Raw genomic sequence first — 24,958 nt, 5'->3', positions numbered from 1 at the left:
TGTGTGAAAGTCTTCCTCATCCTCTTTATACTTCAGGTTCATCTCTCCGGCTTCATCTATCGTTTTCGCTGCCTCCCTTTGTTAAAATTTAGGACGGTCTGTGCCCCAATGTCACCTTGCCTCTGCCTCTTTGTGTTGCTGGTACTGGTTGTTTTTGTGCTCCACCCTCACCGCCACTTTGCCCATGTTTTCTGCTGGCATTAAGAATCCCTGCAGGCCCTCATCTCCCCTGTGGATGGATATCTTATCCAGGTTTCAATGAAATAAGCCTCCTCTCTGCCGCCATGACGGATCTCGCAAAAAGAACAACACAATGAGCTTGTTTGTTCTGTCGCTGATAAGCTCCATCCGAGAGCAACCGAGGCAGGCAGGGGGAGGAACATGGCATGGAGAGAGAGAGGGAAATAAAAAAGAGATGGAAGATATCGAGAGCGAGAAGTCGCTTCAAATAAAAGCGAAGGTGATGGAAGGTGGGAGAAATGCAGAAAGGGTAAAAAATATTGAGGCCTGATATCGTCTCTGACAAAGCGGGACAGTGTGACGGAGAGGATTAAACCAAACTCCCACATCCACTCGCTTCTCTATCCAAACCCCCTTTTAAACAGCCAGAAGAAAAGCCTCCTCTGGCTGCCAGCTGCAGGGCCATCAATATCACAGCACAATCAACCCACAAATCAAAACACAAATCAAGCTAGCCCTTCCTTTTTTAGTCGGCATATCCGAAGCACCTTGCAGTGGCACAGTTACAGAGCTTCACAGGAAACACTTGGCAGTTTTAGTGCAGGTCCTCTTATCTACATACCACCAATTCCCCCACCGTGCCACTTTAATGCACCCAAACCAAAAGCTTGGACCAAACTTCCACAGCTTGGCAGGACTACAACGACTTTTTTGTGGCATTTGGGTATTACTAAGAGACTTTGGTGCCGCAGATTAATTAGCGCGTGGCTAAAGCTGAGCTGCCCTATCAGGTTTCATCCTGGAAAAAAAATAAAAAAGATTAGTCAAACGACAATCACATGATTAGCGTGGCCGGCGGCTACACAAGTCACCCATTCTTCTGCGCCAAGAGCTTTTCAGAGGGCATTTGGAGACTGCATTCACCCAACCCTCAGAGCAGGAAGCAAACTGTATCGACCCGTCACAGGTGTAAGGTGCATTTCCACATTGATGGTGCAGCTTTCGCTTCTTTTTTACAAACGGTAGATTTAGGTTGAGTAACTGCTGCCTGAGTCAGAGTGGATAAAGGCGACAGCCAGAACCAAGATTAAGCTTTTGGCTGATGGCCAATGGTAATTTCTCACTTACACAAAGAAATAGTGTCACAAAGACACTATAGCCTTTTCATTATCGGGGTTGTACAGAGAATGAAAGTAGAAAAACTCAAGGTTATTAAAGGTCTTTTTAATGTTCTTGATATTTCTTCCATTCCCACATTGGCAGAAGTAAATGTTTGTAAGCTTCTGCAGAAAAGAAAACAGTTAGCAAAGTATTGTTACATGAGCAGTAAATTTTTAGTTCTGGTTAGCTCTCTACCAACTCCTGAGGAAAACATTATTCTTAACCTGCTTATGTTTCAATTTCTTCACCAGTTAGTCCTTTACTTACGCCTTTTGCTTTGTTAGGTATGTTAGTTATGTTGTCTGAGCTGATATTGCTGTTCTACAAGGGAGGGTTGAGAGCTTTGAGATTGAACCGTATATCCTGTTTGCAACCAAAACAATGAGCAAATGAAAGATACTTAAAGAGTTGGGTGTTAATTCCCATTGGTGTGACATTGCAAGTAGTTGAATTACAATCAAGGATGTGTTCAGAACGAGGCATAAACATCACCAGGTCAGTAGTTCCTTTAAATAAAACAATATATAATATACGCATACTAAAAGTCCAACACACACTTTGCTGTAAGACGTCCTGGACAGTTGGACAGTTTGTTCTGTGAGCCTCAGTGGGAGAGAAGGATCGTACAGACGGCGACGTCCAGATTGGACAATCTGTGCTTTTGTGAAAACGACTTGTTTGGATGATTTCACTGGTGAGGAGTGATCAGTGGGAAGCCGATGAAATGGTCACCATGATAGCAGCCAGGAGAACTCGCGGTGGAGCTTGAAGCTTTCATCATTTACATACTCTGCTCAAATTGGGCAGTTATTTGTTCTTACTTTGCCTTTGACTGGTGCAGATGAAGTGGTTAATTATGAAGTAGTTAGTTCCCAAGTGATGTGATTCCAAGCATCGTTTCTTCCTCCTGTTTAAAGTTACATCGTAGTAAATTGGAAGCTATTCGCGAAGACGATCAGCTTTTCCACTGTTTTGTGTGACGTAGAAAACAAATATGTGCTTCTATTTCATTAGAAAGTGAAATCGGTTGTCGCCACTTTTTAAAGTTGAAACTTCCCCACGACGTTGAGTGATGTGCTGCGACACCATGATTCTGGAGGTGTGATTCACAGTGAATGGCGTCCTGTTGCGTCTCTAATACATTAATGGTCCTATTCAGCTGGCTGGCCATCTTAGCAACACTGTATTTGCTGTGCAAGTAATATAATGGTATCACCATTAGCCAGTGTTGGGGGCTCCATTGCCTGAAGCAGCTGAATGCCTTCAAATGTTCTAAACACTCCTGAATAAACCATAAACAAATGTTGTTCTCCGCTACACTGACGGCTCTTGGGGTGGATCGGGGTAACATCCCCACAGGTGACACTGTGCGTTTCTGCCCATCAGCGTCGGCCTCACGCGTACAGGCTTCCGCGGGGGGGGGGGGGGGGGGGGGGGGTCATGTGATCTGCCATATGACTGACAACGCATGGAGCTGCTGTCAGCACTGGGCACGTATATGCTTAGCACAACACAACACATGCCCCGAGCCGTCAGGCTTTCTCCAGCGTCATGTTATCTCCGACCATCTCGCTATTTAAGGCATGCCCTGTTGCTGGGCTTTTCCAGCTCTCCCTCCTCCACACACACACACACACACACACACACACACACACACACACACACACACACACACACACACACACACATATATATACACTCAGCGAGGTCTGTCTTCTATATCTTTGTTCATCTCCTTTTTACAGATCATGAAAAATGATCTTTTTATTCAAACCCAACAAAATACTGAGCATTATTATCATCCTCCCCACCTGACCCATCTTTCTTGGGGGGAATTTTGTAGATATTGGAAATGAAATTGTGATGAGAAAGCTCTTCAACCAAGAAAGTGTGTGTGTGTGTGTGTGTGTGTGTGTGTGTGTGTGTGTGTGTGTGTGTGTGTGTGTGTGTGTGTGTGTGTGTAAATCTTTACTTTGACACAGTTTGCAATAAGAATCAGTTTTGGTAAACCTTCACTAAGAGCTTCATCAATATCTGCGATGTGTAATTATGCAAATGTGATGCAAAAATATTTTAGATTCAGTTGGAGCATGAAAGACGACCCCTTTGTCCGTCTTCCTCTTTTCCTCTCTCCTACACGGTCCAAAATCAGGTCTACACTTCTTGGGTTAACCCTCGCTGCAGACACACAAGCCAATCAGCATCCGGCTCTGATCGCTCGGCTGCCTAGCAACCAGACCCCCAACCCGGACCCTCCTTCACAAGCTCCCAGGCTCGTGTTTCACTGACATGACACTTAGGAATGAGGGTAAAAAGACTCCGTTGATCTTACTCCCAAGTCCCCCCCCCCCCTCCCCCATTCAGGGGAAGTGGTACGACCCGTTTGTGGACATCTCTGGAGAGCCTGTTTCTTATGACAGTCTTTTCTTTCTTTCTTTCTTTGGTGGGGTGATTTTTGAAGTGCTGTCAATGCAGAGGACGGGACCACTCCCATGTGGGCGGACTGTCTCACAGTTGAAAGCGCATGTGTGTGTGTGTGTGTGTGTGTGTGTGTGTGTGTGTGTGTGTGTGTGTGTGTGTGTGTGTGTGTGTGTGTGTTTCATGTATGTGGAGCTGCAGCTATTGGGATATTGGGAGGTACAAACTGACATGGCGATATATTTATATTGCAATGTGAATAAAATACAGGACATTTTCCCCAGATGAAGACAAAGAACCTGTTTTATTTCCATACGACTGACGTTGCGTTTCTTTTTTCTTTCTTTCTGTATTCTTCCCTCATTTTCAGGTTGTGGTCAGAGGCTAGCCGCTTCGCTTGTTTGATAAATTGATGGAGAATTATTGTGATTGGTGGTTCGCTGTGCAAGCAGAGCGTGCACGTCACTCACGAGCAACAACCTCCAAGAACACTCACATCTGAGTTAGATGGTGTGTGTGTGTGTGTGTTGATTCAGAGAGTTCCTGCAGAAAAGCAAAGGTTTGTCCGACAGCATTGAAAGTTACAAACCTGATCATCACCGTGATAACGACTCGTGCTTCTGTTACTCTCACTTCACTTCCTTGATCGCATCATCAACGCGGCGTCTTGCGTTGTTTTAATAAAGAAATACTTCTTCTTCAGGCGCTACTTAGCACAGCTAGGAGACGTATATTATAAAGTCTTTATTACGTCTATTGCAGAGGGGTTTTGAAATGTTGTGCCTCACTATCTCTGTTGTTATAAGTGTAATACAACACACACTGCTGCTGTTTATGGCACTGCATGATATGATTTGGAGATGAATAGTATTCATCATAATGTATGATTGATTATTTAAAACTGGGATGTGGTCCCATTACAAGCCGTTTATTTTCTATTATTCCAATAAACTCATTGTATTATTTCGATATCATTACGTGTCAAGTGTAATCCATCAGGTTTTATGACGAGACCTTGTGTGGTAGTAGCCGGTTGGCCTTTCCCACCGTTAATGTGCCCGACTGAATAAAGGCGTTTACATAATTCACCCTCTCTCCTGGCGCTGCGTTGGAGTTCCTGCACAACGTTTCTTTTCTGCGATTCCTCTCTAAGATAACCTTGAGCTTCTCTACTGCGTGTGAAACTGGCCTTCTGCATTCTCTTCTGTTTGTAAGTGTTTGTCTGAACGTCCGTGTTCAGTACGTGTGTGTCCATGCCATGTGTGTCCATGCATGTGTGTGTTCACCGTGTGTGTCCATGCCATGTGTGTGTCCATGCCATGTGTGTGTTCACCATGTGTGTGTTCACCATGTGTGTGTCCATGCCATGTGTGTGTTCACCGTGTGTGTTCACCATGTGTGTGTTCACCGTGTGTGTCTTGTGCATGCTAAAAAAAAAAATCTTCCTTGTGAAACGAAGCGTTTGGTGAAGTGCACTCAGGAAGTAGGTCATAGCAACCATCGCTCTCACTCTTTCTCTTGTAATCCTCTCTCTGACTGTACCCCCCCCCCCCCCCCTCCTCCTCTCCCCTTTTTATATAGGCCTATCTTTCACTCTTCAGCCTCCCTCCCTCCTCATTCTTTACATAATTATATAACACGTGCCGTTCGGTGGAGGCTTTTATCTTAAGTGCCTCACAGTGCTGCGAGTGCACACGTCTATAACTTGGGTGGCTCCAGTGGGAATCGAACCCCCGACCCCGGCAGGGATCACACGGGGGAATGTGGGTCACCTGACTGTAAGTTTCAGATGTCAGGTCTTGATGTTCCTCAATTACTGCATGTGGGAGCTAAAGGATTTATTTATGTTCACTATCAAATCATTTGTTGACAATTATTTTTTAATTCTTTGCTTCGTCTATAAATAATAATAATATTAGTGATAAATTGCTCGTTTTATTCAAAGATATTCGATGTATAATGATATAAAACAGAAAAGCAGCAAATCCTGAAACTGGAATCGGTGAACGTTCGACATGTTCCCTTGAAAAGCAGAAACGAGCGATGAGATAATCGATCAATAACCTCCTGCTGATTAACTAATGGATTTAATCGGCTAATTGTCTCCTGACCAATCAGAACTGGTCTCAGCAGCGTTCACTTTGCTTGTTTGGCTCCATACGGGAGAGAAAGGTTGAACTCTGCAGCTTTACAGTCGCGGCTGATTTGTGATGCTTTTAAAGCGACAGAGACGACTCGGGAGGAAAATACCTCCATGTTGGCAGAGCTCGTGCTTTCTCTAAGAGGGTTGTTATCAGATCTGTGGCGCCTCGGTTAGCGCGGACGAGATGCTTGTCTCTGTTTTAGTCGGGCTCATTAGACGGATGCATTTTTTCAAGCTGTACACGAGGAGGTTGTGAGTGTTTCTATTCAGTTGACAGTTGTTGCTGTACTTCACAGCTCATGTGCCATATGTTTGTCTCCCTGTACACACAGATGTTGATAAAATAACATCAAAACAACACAACGCAGAACAAGTTCAGCACAAACGGGTTCCTGAACAACGAGTGGAACAGAACACGGTCTGAGCGAAAAGGAACGTCACAAGTTTTCCTGGATACACTTTAGATTCTTTATTTATTTCATCGTCAACGTGAACGCATCCAGTTCATGATTCATAACATGGAGGCAGAATGTGATCAAAAGTTACAGACATGAGATGCTGCAGTCTCTCTCTCTCTCTCTCTCTCTCTCTCTCTCTCTCTGTCTCTCTCTCTCTCTTACTATTAATGTATTATATATCTCTCCATCTCTATATACATCTATCTACTCCTATATTCCATATCTCAACAATATCTTCTTATCTCTATATCTATCTCTCTCCTCTTCTTATTCTCTCATCCCCTCCTCTCTCTCTACTTCTATCATCCCTCTCTCTATCTCTATCTCTCTCTATCTCTATCTCTCTATATATCTATCTTTCTTCTCTCTCCTCTCCTCTCCTATCTCTCTCTCTCTATCTCTCTCTCTCTCTATCTAGCTCTATTCTTCTCCTCTCTCCCTCTCTCCTCTCTCTCTCTCTCTCTTCCTTCTCCTCTTCTTATCTTCCTCTCTTCTCTCTCTCCTCTCTCTCCTCTCTCTCTCTCCTTTCTCTCTCTTCTTCTCTTCTCTCTTCTCCCCTCTCTCTCTTTCTCTCTCCTTCTCTTTCTCTCTCTCTTTCTTCTCTCTATCCCTCTCCTCCCCTCTCTCTATCTCTCTCTCTCTTCTCTCCCTCTTCTCTCTCTCTCTCCTCTCTCCCTCTCCTCTCTCCGCTTCTCTCTTCTCCTTTTTTTCTCTCTTCTCCCCTCTCTCTCTCTCCTCTCTCTCTTTCTCTCTTTTCTTCTCTCTCTCCTCTCCCTCTCCTCGCTCTCTCCTCTCCTCTCTCTCTCTCTTTTCTCCTCTCTCTTGTCATTCTTCTTCTTCGGCATTTTAATTGCTAAAACTCCTCTAGTGATGTATCCAGTTCCACTTCCTAATGTGATATGTATTTGCTCTAATAAGCCCTGAGAGAAGCCGTCCTCCTGCTTCTTATATATAACTATATATATATATATATATATATATATATATATATATACTATATATATATATAACTATATATATATATAACTATATATATATATAGTTATATATATATATATATAGTTATATATATATATATATATATATATAGTTATATATATATATAACTATAATACTACTACCTACGTGATAATGCAGGTAGGTTGATTGTGTCTTCTCTTGTCTTCCAGGAGACACTGAGTGGTTGCCAGATCAGGAGCTTCCTTTATCCCCCTGGGACCTGGTCAGAAAGCCTCTCAGCCAGCGCATCACCATCCGCCTGAAAGGTACAAACCTGGCAACCGGAGTCTGTGCTCCTTCAGCAGCACCGAGACAAAACCAGAATCACAAACGTGTCTTTGTAGCGTGGGCAGCGATGTACCAGCCGACTGAGTCACACATCATCAGAACATTTAAGACTCGACGTTTGATCCAAGGATAAATCAGAATTAATGAATCGTTATTAATCAAATGCATTAGTTTGATGCTCAAACACTAACAGTGACATTTCTTCATACAATCACAAAGACCAAATAAAAACAAGAACAAATACTATTAAGGCTTTAAGCTCGTGCTGCTTTAAAAGCAGAATTTCAAAATAAAAGTTCTGCATAAATAGATATATTTATAAATAAAATAAATAAATATTATAAAACAAAATAACATGTTTTTATTTAACCAAATATTCTGTTTCAATCCGTATTTGTTGGTGTTAAGCTTTTTAAAAAGTATTAACGGGTCAAGAGAGCAGCAATAAATGATATTTATATTTCCATAATAACAAAAGATTCCATATTGCTGACTTCATTAAAAGCTCAGAAGAAGCTTTGAATATGACGGCAGCATGTAAATGAATATGATCTTTGATAAAGACAGATGAGTGTTAATGATTAAACGTCGTCTCAGCGCGTCTGAACAGAGAAACTGAACAATCGTCTGGACGTCAGCGCGAGACAAACTCTGCTTCATCACTTTCCTCTTTTTCTGCCGCTCTCTGCATCTTCCTCCGCCTTCGTCTCCGTCATACTGACCGTCTTCCTTCATACTGACCGTCTTCCTTCATTAAGTGGGGGGGGGGGGGGGAGGGGGCGTGCAGTCCTGACTCAGAGGTCTGTATCGACCTGCTCGGCGTCGAGCCAGGAAACATCCAGAGCTTCAGTTTTCACCCTCTGCTTGTTCGTCTGTCTCACAGCCTTCACTTTCACAGTGGAAATATATATATATATATATATATATATATATATATATAGATATATATTTATTATTATTATTATATATAGAGAGAGAGAGAGAGAGAGAGAGAATAGAGAGAGGAGGGATGAGGATAGAGATAGAAGATATAGAGCATATATATAAGAAATGAAGCGTGATAGAGAGAGAGAGAGATAGAGATATAGATGGATTAGAGAGAGATAGAAGAAATAATGGATAGATAGAGAGAAGATAGATAGAGAGAGAGAGAGAAGAGAGAGAAGAGAGAAAGAGAAGAGATAGAGAGAGAGAGGGATAGAGAGATAGATATTAGATAGATATAGATATTAAAAAATATAGAGATAATAGAGATTAGATAGATAGAAATATATAGAGAGAGATAGAGAGTAGATGGATAGAGTATATAGATATAGATCTATAGATATTATTATATATATATATATAGTATAATATTATGATAATATATAAATAAGATAGATATAAAAATATATATAAGATATAGATTTTTATTTTATAGATTTTATATATCATTATATATAATATAATATATATATAAAATTATAATCTCTCTTAATTTTATCTTTTGTGTTATATCATATCTCTATTATTTATATCTATAATCTCTATTATTTCCTTTCATAATCTTATATATCTCTCCTCTTCTTCTTATATATTCCGTGTATATATTTATAATATATATACATTATATATATATTTTATAATATCTATATAAAATATATATATATATTACTGAATGCTTTCACAGCTTGTTTTCTTCTTTATTTTTTGCTCCTTCGTGTCTTTCTGGACTATTTGAGGAAACGAGGAGTTAAATGTGTAACTTGAAACTCATAGGAGGCGTCCTGCAAAGAACTATGTTCAGTAAATCAGTATTAATTAAAGTGTTCATGCAGAATAAAGTTTGAATGGAAATGTTTCATAAGAAAATCTGTCCTGGAAAATAATAACTCACAATCCTCTCCCCATTTTCCACATCAGTGGTCCAAAACTACGTAATTAAAGAACTGTAAGCGTTAACTGTTATATTTGATAAGAAGGTCTCGTAGTCAGGGTCCAACCTTTACGAGACCTGGTGCACGTTGCACTTTATACGGTGTTGAAATCGTCTTTAACTTCAAAGCTTTCCGTGTTTCTGGAATACTTTAGAAAGGATTCTCTGCATCAGACGCCAGCGAACACATCACAACGTTACTTTTAATTACACGGGAGATTTAACATGAGAATCATCCATCATCTGAAAACTGTTTACTCGTGTATTGAACGTTATTAAAAAAAGCTTTCGAAATGATTATGTGAGGATCTGGAAATAAATGTTTAATGAGAGTCTTTGTGGAAGGATGAGGAAGTGTTTGAGATGAAACCTGTGGCTGCTGTGACGCACTGATGTGAAGCATTAAGAGCTACTCAGTGAGGGAACACGTGTGGTGTTCCCTCACTGACAGTCCTGCTCAACCTTTCTACATCTCAAGCTGTAAAGCAGTGAGTCGTGCATTATTGATTAATCTGCAGATTATTTTCTCAATGAATCATCTATAAAAAGTCAAGAAAGTGACAAATGTCTCAAAGTTTCCAACATAGTCAAATATAGGAAGTTTAATATGATACAAAACATTAATTAATAAATAAAATTGAGGCCGAAAACAGCTTCTTTTGCCATTTTAATGTCTTAAAGCTGACTATTATTACAGCAGCTGCACACCTGAGGACAGACACCTGTAGTGCGCTGATCGGGTCTGCAGCCGTGTGATGTCATGCGTCTGTCGCCGGCTGACGCTGAGCGTGTAGAGCAGAGCGTGTAGAGCAGAGCGTGTAGAGCTGAGCGTGTAGAGCAGAGCGTGTAGAGCAGAGCGGATTGGAGGATTTATTGTGTGAATCGTGTTCCTGACAGGTCTGTCGGAGTCGTGTCTCGATGAGTCGGCTCTGGAATGCCTCTTCCCCCTGCCGCTGCTGCACAACTACGTCCGCCTGGTACGATAATACACACACGTTGATGCAAACACACACACACACACACACACACACACACACACACACACACACACATAAAAGGACTGCGAGGGATTAGACGAGTTAGAAATGAATAAATAGGGAGGAAGCTGGAAGACGGCAGCAGGAGAACGGGAAAGAAAAGAGACGAAGTGATGGATGAAAGGAGAGAAGATGGACGTGCCACAGCTGCAGCGCCCCCTGCTGGCTGCGGCGAGCTGAAGGAACCCAGATAACAAACTTCAAATGCATCAATGATGACACACACACACACACACACACACACACACACACACGTGACTTGTGTTTCCAGCAGTAAGCTGAGGCTTTAACACTTTGAGGGTAAAATATGTTTCACAGTTATTATTATTAGTATTATTAATTAATCTGTGCATTATTTAAAATGTAATTAACGCAGTAACTTAATTCCTGGTTATAGTCGTGACGTAAGTGTTCGAACACGACAGCAGACGCTTCATTATTACATCACTGAACTCTTGTGTTTGTCGGTTCGTTGATGAGTCAGCTGTTTGTCTGCGTTCAGGTGGAGCAGTACGGAAACCTCATCTTTCACGGGCTCGAGGGCGGCTGTCAGGAGTACATCGCCAATCTGGTCGCTCGCTGCATCAAAGTACGTCTCTATTTCACAAACACGGATCCAGGAAGAATCACTGATGCCAATAAAGTTTTGTTTGAAAGCTTAGAGAAACCTTGCAGGCTGACAGACTCCAATAAGGGGAATAAAAGAAACGGGATGATACATGTAGGTCTTTGTTTTTAATTACACGTCATTATATTTTATAACTGTTATTGTCATGAATGCTTTTATACAGAAGAGGCGTCTGTTTCTACCTTTCACAATAAAAGCACTAGACATATAGTATTCACAGGAGAGTATTTCGCCCCCGCTGTGTAAAGGCCTTCATAGCCCCGGTTGGGTTTTTAGGAGATAAAACACTAAGAATATAGACGAACAATAAAACAATAACCGCTGATGTTGCATTTAGCCTCCCACCTCACATGTAGTATATTTAGAAAGGGATTCTGTTCCCACAGCAGACACTATGTGCTCCCAGTTTAAACATCTGCAGGTATCTGAGATTATAGACTTTGGGAAATGTCGGCCGGTTATATTTGGCTCTGTTGCACAGTGTGATGCAATGACCGCAAACCGCTGTAACATCGCACTGCAACATGGTGCATGCTGGTCCGTCCTGCTGCTGCACATCTACAGCTCTGTGATGGCTCCAACTGTACAACTCATAAACCAGTAGTTCTGACTTTTATTTTTATAACTTGTCCGGCACATTTGGATAAAAACAAAAATGAAATAGTTAATAGAAATAGAATCACCGCAGTGTTGAATCTGAAGTGTTTCCACGATAAAGGCACAGAAATCTGATACGAGCAGATAAACATGTGGTTGCATGAAACAGTTGTATGCATAAATATTTATATAAATAAATACATATATAAATAATTATTTATATATTTATATAAATAAACATTTATATATGTATTTATTTATATATATTTATTTATTTATATACATAAATACATATATATATGCATATAAATATTTATATATGTATTTATTTATATACATAAATACATATATAAATGTTTATTTATATAAATAAATATAATTTTTATATAAATGTTTATTTATATAAATATATACATTTATTTATATATGTATTTATATAAATATATATAAATATATACATTTATTTATATATGTATTTATATAAATATATATAAATAAATATTATTAAAAATATCATATTTATATAAATAAATATTTATTTATATAAATATTATTAAAAATATCATTTATATAAATAAATATTTATATATATATTTATTTATATAAATATTTATTTATATAAATAAATATATATTTATTTATATATGTATTTATATAAATATATATGACAAAGAGGCCAGCTGTGGGACTTAAGCTGATAATCGATGATATATTTAATTAATTAGTTATTTATGCTTTAGTACTGTATACCTCATTCATAACATTTAATTTAAAACGTGTATTAAACTGATACAAGACAACAGTTATGAAGGATGGAAGGAGGAGGTCTTCAGCAGCGACGTGTCTGGAAAATCCCTCTCTGCTCATTTAAATTCTCCTCCTGCTGCATTTCTCTCGGCGCATAGTAGTAGTAGATTTCCTTTATTCCCATGACAATGTGTCCCCCCCCCTCTCTCTCTCAGTCTAAGCAGGAGATGGGGGGGCTCGGCTGTGACGTGGTGAGGGTGGAGGTGGAGGAGAGCCTGACCAAAGAGCAGCTGCTGGAGACTTTCATCACCTGTGGTAGGCACACACACACACAGACACACACACACACACACACACACACACACACACACACACACACACACACACACACAGATATTGAATAAAACTAACAATTTCTGAAAATGTGTTTAAACTAAGTTATTATTAAAAAGTCTCTCGTCTGTCCCCGCCTCAGGTTTCCTGGTGCCGGCGGTGGGGTCAGGGGTCGGGGGGTCCGGCGGTGCCGCTGCTCACTGCGTGGTGGTTCTGCTGGTCGGACTGGAGAAGGCTTCGTCCCTGACGGGGCTGCTGGGAGACCTCTGCCACAGTCTGGACAACAGGGGCTCCGCCGCACCGCTGCTTCTCAACACCGGTACGACTCCGTGTGTGTGCGAGTACTTCCATATTTAAGTTTCTAACGAGCGTGAACACATTCTGCACGTTTACTACGAGAGATTGTATCATTAACATTTTGCTTTTCCAGCAACATTAAAAAGCTTCAACAACCAGAACGTCTCCGCCGCTCAAACGTTTGTTTCTGTCCAGGGTTCATGTTTTTACTTTTATAGATATATTTATTGGGAGTTGTCTAAGATACTCTATAAGTATCAGCACATTCCCTTATAATATAAATATATTTTAGATAACATGCAAATGTTGCAGAAGGGAACTCAAAGCATATACCCCTCCTCAGGTCTCCACCACTTCTGTGAAGGCAGCTTCCTGGTAGCGACGCTGTCTAAGCCCCGCCTGCAGGGATCCGAGCTCCGCCTGCAGCAGCATTTCCGCTGGGTGACGCTGCGCTGGGATCAGGAGCCGCTGCACGGCCTGCTGGGAAGACACCTCCGCAGGAAGCTGCTTCACAAGGTCAGTGAGAGGATGTTGAGTTCACTGCTGCCTGGCTGTTAAACAGTGAAAGCAATCGGCTTGATGGACGTCCCGTTTGTTCCGTCGCTCAGTCGTCAGTCGTGTTTTATCAGCAGGACAAAAGCAAAAGGTTTTCCTCTGCTCTCCTCCAGACGGGGGCGGGACTCTGGTCACCTGATGGCGTCATGGAGCGCTCGGTGTTGTGGGTGAGCAGCGTGTGGCAGCAGCTCAACGCCTGTCTGTCCCGTCTGGGGACCCACGAGGCTCTGCTGGGCCCGCAGCTCTTCCTGTCCTGCCCTGTGCTCCCAAACAACACGCAGGCAGTCGTCAGGTGTGTGAGCGTTCAGAAGACTGAAGACTATTCAGATCATCTCATGACTTCAGTTCGGACATGTTTCTATTTATTTATGGGATACTGGACGTTTTTTATGATTTACATTATTTGACGTACAAACAAGGAATGTTTTATAAAAGTGATTGTTTTAACAACTATACTACGTTTTATATTATTACATTCAGTGTGTGTGTGTGTGTGTGTGTGTGTGTGTGTGTGTGTGTGTGTGTGTGTGTGTGTGTGTGTGTGTGTGTGTGTGTGTGTGTGCGTGCGTGTTTGTGTGTGTGTGTGTTTTCAGGTGGTTGGCTCGGCTCTGGAATGCCGTGGTCGTCCCCCGCGTGGAAGAAGCCATCATCTCGCGGGTAACAGCCAAACGCTCCTCCTCCTCCTCTTCTTCCTCCTCCTCACCGCTGTCGTTGCAGCAACTGTCTCCTAGCAACTGTGGGCTGAGTGCCGGGCAGCAGGCCGTGGTGAAAGCCGCCCTCAGCATCCTGGTCAACAAGGCAGTTCTCCAGGGCTGCCCTCTGCCTCGACACGGTGTGTGATGAAGAGGCTTCGTTAACATGTAGAGAAGCACCTGCTGGAAGACAGAAGATGCTGATCTGTATGTTTCTTCCTCTTCATTTCCTGCAGAGATCGACAGGTACCTGCTTGAGTTTCGGGGCGGGACCTTCCCTCTGTCAGCCATCGGCTCCTACAAAGGAAGCGGCGGCGGAGGAGGCAGGAAGGGACGGGACAGCGGCAAGTTGAGACGATCCAACACCAGCCCTCGGAAGAAGGGAAGCCCCGCTTCAAGCTGGAGCTCCGGCGGTTCCTTCAGAGAGGGTGAGATGGGGTTTGGACCCTCTGCAGGACCATCACGCTGTGTCAGGTCACCTTAACGTAAAGGACACAATCTAACCTCTCAGACCGAAACTAATGCAGTCAAAACATTGCGTAACACCAGGAAGTGTCCCTCAAACTTCCATGTTATCCGTTCATCACGGAACGTTTGACTTAAAGCTGCTGAATATAAAGCAGCAAACAACTATTTGCTATGTAAACATCAATCACAGAGATGCATAATGTAGAACAACGAGCAAACGATGCACATTTCTTCTTATTAATGACACGTGCTGGGGAGAAAACAAAGAGCAGCTACATCTGTGAGGGATCATTCCTGAACTGTACAAGGATCACCTGAGCTCATTAATAAAACAAGCTACAGACGCTACAGACTGTAGTGAAGTCTTGAGGTAAACACTGGCTTTGTGTCCACCAGGGGGCGCTGTTTAACAGATGAACTGAGCTGCTGTCATTCAAACATCATCAGAGTTGTTTCTAATTAAGTGTTGACATAAAGGTTTTAGGATTATCTTGAGTAAAGTAAAGACACATCTATTAAACTAACGCTGTTGTTGTATTTGTATTGTTTTAGTGATTTTAGTCATGTTTTCTTTTTCTAGTATGACTTGATATTAAATAGATTTACTCTCCTGCTTTATATACGTACATGTAAAAGAAATGAATAAGTTCGTATGTGTTTGTAATTGCAGGTTCACTGTCGAGCACTGACGTCAGCTTCATCTCCAAAGTCCAGAGGTTTGTGTTCGCTCTCCTGATGAACGTGTAATACAGAGTTCATGTGTTGTGATGTTAAAAAGCTCAAATATGAAACTAAATTGAATTTCCTTGTGTTTGCAGGGAGCCTGTCGGTCTGACTGTGTTCTCTGATGACGAGACGGATTTAATCAGAGAGCTGCAGACCATGTGCTCCAGCAAGTCAGAGCCAGACATCAGCAAGGTACTGTCACACACACACACACACACACACACACACACACACACGTCCATGAACCGTAAAACTTAAACTGTGTCACAGTTTTACTGTAGCAACAACATAGAAATAACCCTTAGAAAATCTAATCTAAATCTTTTATATCATTCTACAATGTTGTATTAATACATTGAAACTATTGAGAGATGGAGATTATTTGACATTTGACATAAAAACGTTATTAAAGCAGCTAGAATTTATATTTTATAACAACAACCTACAAAGAATTATTATGTTTATGGAGCTTTATGGTGAATTTTAGCTCAAACAACTGTACTGTTCACTCCCAAAGCATCAGAATAAACAGAAAAACACGCTCGACAGTATTCTACCTGCTCAGCAGCAGACAGCAGACAGACAGTTAGAGACAAGCTAACATTAATCTAACATGGAGCTAACATTAATCTAACATGGAGCTAACATGGAGCTAACATGGAGCTAACATGGAGCTAACATTAATCTAACATGGAGCTAACATTAATCTAACATGGAGCTAACATGGAGCTAACATGGAGCTAACATTAATCTAACATGGAGCTAACATGGAGCTAACATGGAGCTAACATTAATCTAACATTGAGCTAACATTAATCTAACATGGAGCTAACATTGAGCTAACATGGAGCTAACATTAATCTAACATGGAGCTAACATTGAGCTAACATGGAGCTAACATTAATCTAACATTGAGCTAACATTAATCTAACATTGATCTAACATGGAGCTAACATTAATCTAACATGGAGCTAACATTAATCTAACATGGAGCTAACATTAATCTAACATTAATCTAACATGGAGCTAACATGGAGCTAACATTAATCTAACATGGAGCTAACATTGAGCTAACATGGAGCTAACATTAATCTAACATGGAGCTAACATTGAGCTAACATGGAGCTAACATTAATCTAACATGGAGCTAACATTAATCTAACATGGAGCTAACATTGATCTAACATTGATCTAACATTAATCTAACATTGATCTAACATTTCCTTCCGGTGTTAAAGGATATGTGACTCTGTAATAGCAACTGTTTGCTAACACACACGTCATATTAACTTGTTAATATGCAGGAAGTGTTGTGCTCATGACTTGTTTCTGCTGCCCCCTAGTGGCCAAAACAGGTTTAAATTCATCATAGACCAACAGATAATTAAGATCCAGATTTTGTAATCTTCATCTTCAAAGCATTGTCTATTATCTATTAAATCTAATACTGGTGTTTGATGACCAATCCACATAACGAGCGCTGTGGATTAAAGCCGTGTAGATTAGCATAAGTGATGGATGTGTCATCCAGCAAAACACAAACTAAACCACTGAGGTCTTAATGACGCTGCCGTTCCCAAACACTCCTTTAGGTCACATGTTTTGACTCATTCCCTGCTCTTTAATTCATCACTGTCATCCTCCCAAATACAGAGGGAGCTGGTGATGACTCAGCTTTAACCAGCTCCTGTGCCGTTTCAGAAGACGGGGCTGATCTGGCTCACACAGTGTTTCAGTGTAGTAACGCAGCAGCTCGAGGGTGTGAGTCTTTAAACCCTGACAGTATTTAATCAGAGTTTAGTGTCAACGTCCTGTTGAAAAACAGATTTGTTGAAGGTTTTTGCAATTATTAAAATAATGCAAAGAGACAAAGACAGCTTTGTTTTGAAATGATTGGTGTCAGACCTTCACCTGCAGAGTTACTCAGCTGCTTACGTCTGTGTCGTTACTCACATGCCGGTTTTAACGCCTACGCTTCGCTCCGGTTCATCTCCCACAGATCTTGCAGGCCAAAGACGACTTGATCCTGTTCTCCAGCTCTCCCAGCGAAGCAGCGCCCCCCCACAAGGCTGAGCAGGAAACCGCCGTCCAGCAGCGAACGCAGACGGTGAGAGGCGGGAAAAAAAGTCACTATAATAGTTACTTTATGTAATCCGTGTGGAGAAATCCAGGAAAAGGAAACACAATGCAGTGAATGGATATTTAACGCGCAGCATTATTTGGATACATTAATAATAAGCTGGCAGTATTTTTATTTTCCTGCAGCAGCTACTTATTTGTTTTTTTGCACCCTTCACTAATCTCTCATCATTATCGCTCCAGCGACCCGACGGAGCCGCGAGCTGGTGACTCAAATTTGAAATGAATGTGTGAGATTGTTTTGTACAAGTTTTAATCATGTGTGTGTGTCGTTACCTCACACATAATGAAGCCCGTCCTGATGATGTCAGTGCTGCAGGTTTAGTTGTGCAGCGCATCTGTTTATTCTGCTATCATTATTATTACAGTGTGAATTAGTTCAATACACAGAAGTGATTATTTTAAATATTTCTTTAAGCCTCAGCAACATTGTTTTGTCAGACTGTATTTAGTTTTGACCCCCAGATTAACTGAGTTCATAAGGGATGTCCAGAGTGTTGCACACTAACCGCACTGCTCACCGGCCGATCGGGATCGTTGAACCAGATGTATTTTTGCCGTCAGATTTGTTCGGACAACACAACCGAGGAACTAGTTTGTTGATCCTGAGTTTATAGTTGTCGTATAGCTCTGGTGCAAGTGTATCAACAGACAGACAGATCACACATCTCAGAGAGCACACAGGTGTTTGCACAACAGAGCTGTGTGATGTCAGCAAATAAGACCAACTGTGTGTTTTAAAAAGCAGGAAGCGTGTCCGAAGGTAAACTCTCGATGGTTAGGTCTGCTCGCTGTTCCAGAGGAGCCTCGCCGCACAGCAGGGGGATAAACGTTGACGTCACCCGAGATAATAAATATGACTCCAACTCACCAAAACTCTCGTTTCTTCATGCAGACTGTCGTCCGTCAGTCCAGCCTCAGCTCCAGCCAGGCAGCCGTCCAGAGCAGCGATCGGCGTTCAGGCCCTCGCGGCAAATCGCAGCTCCCCGTCCCCAGCAGCAGGGGGCAGCAGACACGAGCCTCCAGCAGCAGCAGCAGCAGCAGCAGCAGCAGCCCCCCCAGCCGAACCCAGATGCCCCCGAGCCGCAGCAGAACCCCCAACAACAGCAGCAGAACAAAGCAGGCTCCTCCCAGCAGCAACAACAACTACTACCGCAACAACATCAACGAAAACAACCAATCACACGAGGACATCTGGATCCTCCACAGAGACCTGCATGAAAACAACAACAACAAGTAGACATCTTCCCCCCCCCCTCCCTCCCTCCTCACCCCCCCTCCGCTGTGAAAACCTCCCTCCATGATGTAAAGACTCGGTACCTGACGACCTTTGACTTTTAGTATTTGTACTTGTTATCTGTACTCGTTACACTGTACTACAGTTGTGTACTTGGGGACCATAGTTTTATTCACAGTGTTTGAAGTGTTTGGTCTGGTAAGACTTAAAGTGGGGAAACAAACAGACGTAACGCAGCAGGTTACGTTACTGTTGCCTTATTCCAGCGTGTCAACCTGAACATGACGGGACAGTAGACACGGGTACTGAAGCGCTCAGTGAACACTGTCCTCGTGCGATGGTATAAGGCCATCGGAGCGTAACTAAAGCTTCTTACCGGCGTTATCTTTTAGTGAAAAGTGTTTTTGGATCAAAGAAAGAAACACGCAGGTTTTTCTTTTCTTTTTGCTATTAAGTATTTTGAGATATTCAAGTGTTTTATCTTTAAATAGTCGCAAGGTTGGTTTAAATACTGTTGAAATTAATCAGGGTTTTACCAAATATATTTGTACATAAGAATTAGTAAGTTGAAATGCTCTATAGATCGGTGTATGTGGTATGACGCTTGTACAGTGACGATAACCTTAAAGCAAAACTGCTGAAAAAAACAAAACGTGTACATAGTGTTTGTAAAACGAGTTTGTTTCTGAACCCGTCACTTGTTTCAGAGTGACGGGCCGTGGCAATAAGTAATAGAACTGTATGAACACAGGATGTCCTATCAACTGTAAGCCATAATAAATATTTTAAATGCCCATCATCTCCCCGAGTCGTGTTTACAGCTGCGTCCCACTGGTTACAAATCCCCAGTTGACTTTAGTGACACGTTGAGCACCAGACACCAGTTAAAGTGAGTCTCCCACTTGATAAAGAAGCTTCTCTTGTAAATGTATCGGGTTACATAAAGTTTAAAATCAGTAATCCCTCACGCTGAAGCGTCTGCATTCAGCCCTCTGCCTGGAAACGTAGCAGATCATAAGCTCCGAGAGGAAATAGTGCGACACAGCGCCGGGAAAACGTAAACATAGCGAAGCGTGAATCTGTGGTTTGCCTTCATCTGCTGGAGAGCGCCGCTGAATGACGCGCTTCCAAACAGCGACGGGAAAAATCCTACTAATTGTCCCTTTTTCACATTTCCTACATTTCCCAGAATGCTTTTCACCGACCTGCAGAGAATGGAATGAGTTTACGCCGGTTTTAAACAATAATGACACGACCACAAGGACATTCTCAAAATCTTTAGTTTTACTGGAAATATAGTCGATTGAACAAATACATTTATACATGTTTGTGGACGTTGTGTCCCGTTCCTATGAGTAAGAAACATCTTTGTTCTTAAGTTACTCTGTAAAAAACTCTCGTCACAGTTCACACGAAGGCTTTTCTCCGTGGTGCCTTTTACAAAACTATCGTACAGCGAGGAAGGAGCGGCACACGAGTGGCGTTAGTCGAGTCCAGAGGAAGCACTTGGAAAAATGATACAAAAAAAGAAATGCTAAATGTTTTCTTTGCGTTTGTACAGCTCTGAAAAAATATACTTTCAAATAGAAAATGTATTTAGTTTTATGAATTATTGTCTTCTCTGCAGATTCCATCAAGTGTTCACAATAAGGTCACAACTCTACATCTACACTTTATTTAACGTGTTGCGCAGCATTTAATCACGAGCTGTGGAAGCTGACGAGTACCTCAGGCAGGAGTTTAAAGTGCACATAGAAGAGGAAGGGTCTCTGGACCACTGTTCATGTTTGTGTGGAAGATACTTAAACGCACATGAAGTCTTCAACACACTCCTGGTGCGGCGGCAGACCGAGCAGAGACACACGAGTGTGTGTCGTTTACGTTCAGTCCAATCTGAAGCCTCCAGGGAAGAAGTATCAGCGTGTTCAGAACAAAACACACACACACACACACACACACACACACACACACACACACACACACACACACACACACACACACACACACACACACACACACACACACACACAATTACTGACATTTAATTACGTGTGTGTGCAAAACATCCTCTCTGTCCATCAGCTTCCTCATGTGACAGCTGTGTGTGTGTGTGTGTGTACGAGGGTTACATCAATATATTGGTCAAAAAAAGATTTTATTTAATTATGATTGAGTGTAAATATAGTTTTTATATTAAACACAGTTATTGGTCTTAGTTTTAGTGATTGAGATGCATGTCTACTGGTAATTCGGGGACGTTGGCAGATTTCTTTGTCTTCATTCACGACCATCAGTATCAAACCCGTTTCAGGTGGAGCTGTGTGTGTGTGTTTGGCCTGTTAGAGGCGAGTGTCCTGGACTTCGTCCTCTGCTTCCTCCGGTAGTGACGAGATCTTGGCGGTCTGCGGCGCCGCCCTCTTGCTGGAGTTGAGGCGGTGAAGCGTCGGGAAGAGGCGGAGGCGGTCGGCGGGGCTCATGGCCTGCTTCAGGTGACTCGTCTCATTCAGCAGCTTCTGGATGGTGTCGTAGCTCTTCATGGAGCTGCCCTCGATCATCTGCACAGACAGGGGGGGGGGGGGGGGGGGGGAGTTAGTCGTGTGTTTGTCTGGGGCTTCTAAGATTTCAAAATAAAAGCTCATTGGAGGTGAAAATTTAGCAGGAAACTATTTTCCAGGTTTTGTATGAACAACTTTTTAACTGTTTCAAAATGTAGTTTAGAATATAGCTTTAAAATATCGACTTCCACTGAGGACACAACCAAGCTACATGAAGTCCACTCTACAACCACAGCCACAGTGTGTGTGTGTGTGTGTGTGTGTGTGTGTGTGTGTGTGTGTGTGTGGTACATCATCTGTTGTCCTCATCAGTAATATGAAACTGCAGAACTATCTGTGTCTATATTATGTTTATTGTTTACTAAAGTATAAACTTATTTATACGTTCCTTTTAACAAAAGCTTTGGTTTTGTTAATCTTTTTCATCCTTTACTTTTTGTTTCTGTATTTATTTTACGTACTTATTTATCAGTACTGCTATCTCTCTCTTATTAATTTAGTTTTTATTCTTCATCTCTTCAAATGTTATTTATTGTTTTAATATTAATGATCTCTATCTCTCCATGTATCTGCATTAACATGTCCGTGATGTTCATCGATACATAAAAACTTCTCGGAAAATGTCAATAAATAAATAATTGAATACAAAAAGCTGTTAGTTGGGGTTACTGCGCCTCACCAGGTCACTTCCTGCTCCAACACACCACAGAAGAAGAAGGAGTTTCATTCCTCATCACAAGTTAAAGGAGCTGATCAGGTTTCATGAGCAGATCGATCCGATAACGTTCTCCGCACAAACAACCGAATACTGAAATACAACGTGTGCAGAAACCTACCAGGAAGGATTGACACTCCAGCAGCGGCTCCACTCTGTGTTCTGATAGGATGACGGTGCAGCCGGAGAACGCATGCTTCAGCGTCTTCCTCAGGACCTGCAACGTTCTGCTCACACACACACACACACACACACACACACACACGTCATCATCAAAGGCCGTCTCTCTGTACCGCTAACACACGTTAGCTTAGCGTTCTGCTCCCGTTGAAGTTGACATGAAAGAGCAGGCAGCGTTTGCCTCAGGCTAAACTAGAGTGCTCATTACATGCTTCATTTACCGTTATGAACCCCCCCTCTGCACATATGGTCTCTCTCACACACACACACACACACACACACACACACACTCGTACAGTAGGTCAGAATTACAGTAAGTGCTGTAGATTGTCACCATATGCAGGGACAGGAACACCACACATGTTGGATTTGGGTGACTTCTGCTCCCACAAACACACACAAAGGAATAACACACACACACACACACACACACACACACACACACACACACACACACACACACACACACACACACACACACACACACACACACACACACACACACACACACCCTTCATCACTTTCAGATATCAGCTGTGTTTAGAAGCTTCAATAAATAGTATTTACAAGAAAGGTGCCTCCTGCTGTGAGCTTAAAGAGCCAACGTACAGTCTACAAACTGCAGAGCAGGGAGCAGAAAAGACAAAGCTCCGGCAGTAACACCGGCAGACAGGACGACGCCGCAGAGAGTTTCACGCGCACCCGTCTCATAATGTTCCCTAAACCCGTCGTTTCTGCAGCCTTAATGTTTGAACGAGCCGTATTAAGAGATGGTGGTACTCAGAGAGTAACTGTACTGTAGTGTTAGCATCACAATGTTCTGAAAGCACCAAAAGAAACGGCTCATTCAGTATTAATATCACTGATACTTTAACGGTGCAGCTGGTGAAAGGTGGAGCTTATTGTAATTACTTTATAAACTGCCCTGTAGCTTAATCTACGATAATACCTCATAATTAATTAATTCATATTTTGTATTAATAATCTGAATAGTAAAAAGTACAATATTTCCCTGTGAAATGTAGTAAAGTAGAATTATTAAGTATTATATAATGCTGAAGTAAAGTACCTCAAAACTGCACTTAAGAATCTGATTATTAAATTATAATAAATTACTTCTGAACTCAAATTAAAGTTGGGAAACTTTAGAGTATAGACAGACACTATGTTGCACACACACACGCACACACACACACACACACACACAGACACACACACTCACACACACACGCACACACGCACGCACACACACAGACACACACGCACAGACACAGACACACACACACACACGCACACAGACACACACACACACAGACACAGACACACACACACACAGACACAGACACACACACACACACGCACAGACACAGACACACACACACACACGCACACACACACACAGACACACACACACACAGACACAGACACAGACACACACACACAGACACGCACAGTATTACTGACATGGGGTCGAGGTAGGCGGAGGGCTCGTCCAGCAGCAGGATGCGGGCCTTGCTGAGGATGGAGCGGGCGAGACACAGCAGCTGTTTGTGTCCGTTACTCAACACGTTGCCTCCGTCCTCCAGCTGAAAGTCCAGCTTGTCTGGAAACTGCTCGACCACAGACTTTAAACCCACCTGCACACACAGGACACGGTCTACTTCAGTTTCCCCACAAAGCCACAGAGTTGCTCTTCTACTGACACCGCAGGACGTAACATCTGAAGCTCATTACGTCTCATTGATTGATTGAATGTCTAAACTTGTTCTAACAGCAGAAGAAAAGAGTGAGCGGCGCCTCACCTCCTCTGCGACCCTCCAAAGCTCCTCGTCGCTGTGACGTCCGTGCGGGTCGAGGTTCATCCGGAAAGTGCCGGTCAGAATAAAGACTCTCTGTTGAACACAGAGCGGAGAAAACATTTAAAACATATGATTTATAATAAAGATTAAGATGATCTATTGGCCTGAGATGAGTGACAGCTCCAGGCTGTGTTTTGGAACGTGTGAATATGTAAGTAATATATTTACTATTAGTTACTGCTTCATTATACTTTCATTAAAAACTAATGACATTTAAATATTAACACCATTAAGTGTAAAAATAAAAGTAAAATAACAATTATCTTATCAAAAAACTCTTAAAATAATGCAAAGTATCTTTAGGAACATGTAGTGGAGCCATGCGACTCGTGTCGGCTTCATCACCACGTGTTGAAATGTTTCTCGTTCAGTACTTGGATCTGAAACCGTGTGTAAGTCGCAGCATCACCTGCGGCACCACCCCGAAGGCCTTCCTCCACGTGTGCAGGGAGACGGAGCTCCAGGAGACGCCGTCGATGCAGATTTCTCCGTCAGTGGAGGCGAGACGCAGCAGAGCGGAGAGCAGCGTGCTCTTCCCTGAACCGGTTCGACCCAGCAGACCAATCTACACAAACACAAACATTGCATGTGACGTCCTCGTGTGCACGCAATACTGCACAGTCTGCAGGAC

The 24,958-nt window shown here is 42.3% G+C and overlaps 2 protein-coding genes across 4 annotated transcripts in view; one reads left to right on the top strand and one right to left on the bottom strand.

The window, feature by feature from the left end:
* Positions 1 to 19,812, top strand: part of cttnbp2 (cortactin binding protein 2) — a 30,240-nt gene extending 10,428 nt beyond the window's left edge. The window contains exons 3-15 of the mRNA XM_029433411.1: positions 7,502 to 7,625; positions 10,460 to 10,539; positions 11,102 to 11,188; positions 12,787 to 12,886; positions 13,047 to 13,223; positions 13,545 to 13,717; positions 13,870 to 14,048; positions 14,350 to 14,588; positions 14,685 to 14,876; positions 15,587 to 15,632; positions 15,735 to 15,834; positions 17,642 to 17,749; positions 18,677 to 19,812. Of these exons, the coding sequence (XP_029289271.1) occupies positions 7,502 to 7,625; positions 10,460 to 10,539; positions 11,102 to 11,188; positions 12,787 to 12,886; positions 13,047 to 13,223; positions 13,545 to 13,717; positions 13,870 to 14,048; positions 14,350 to 14,588; positions 14,685 to 14,876; positions 15,587 to 15,632; positions 15,735 to 15,834; positions 17,642 to 17,749; positions 18,677 to 19,021 (1,950 nt within the window). The 3' untranslated portion in view covers positions 19,022 to 19,812. The remainder of the gene's footprint in view (positions 1 to 7,501; positions 7,626 to 10,459; positions 10,540 to 11,101; positions 11,189 to 12,786; positions 12,887 to 13,046; positions 13,224 to 13,544; positions 13,718 to 13,869; positions 14,049 to 14,349; positions 14,589 to 14,684; positions 14,877 to 15,586; positions 15,633 to 15,734; positions 15,835 to 17,641; positions 17,750 to 18,676) is intronic.
* Positions 19,813 to 20,286: 474 nt separating this feature from the next.
* cftr (CF transmembrane conductance regulator) overlaps positions 20,287 to 24,958 on the bottom strand; it is a 32,206-nt gene continuing 27,534 nt past the window's right edge. For all 3 annotated transcript variants that reach the window (XM_029433025.1, XM_029433024.1, XM_029433026.1), the window contains 5 exons: positions 24,737 to 24,892; positions 24,271 to 24,360; positions 23,933 to 24,105; positions 22,410 to 22,515; positions 20,287 to 21,573 (listed from right to left, as the gene is read on the bottom strand). In XM_029433025.1, the coding sequence (XP_029288885.1) occupies positions 21,358 to 21,573; positions 22,410 to 22,515; positions 23,933 to 24,105; positions 24,271 to 24,360; positions 24,737 to 24,892 (741 nt within the window). In that variant the 3' untranslated portion in view covers positions 20,287 to 21,357. The remainder of the gene's footprint in view (positions 21,574 to 22,409; positions 22,516 to 23,932; positions 24,106 to 24,270; positions 24,361 to 24,736; positions 24,893 to 24,958) is intronic.

This window comes from Cottoperca gobio, chromosome 6 (genome assembly GCF_900634415.1).
Source record: "Cottoperca gobio chromosome 6, fCotGob3.1, whole genome shotgun sequence".
Classification (NCBI taxonomy): Eukaryota; Metazoa; Chordata; class Actinopteri; order Perciformes; family Bovichtidae; genus Cottoperca; species Cottoperca gobio.
This window is presented reverse-complemented; position numbering and strand designations above follow the sequence as displayed.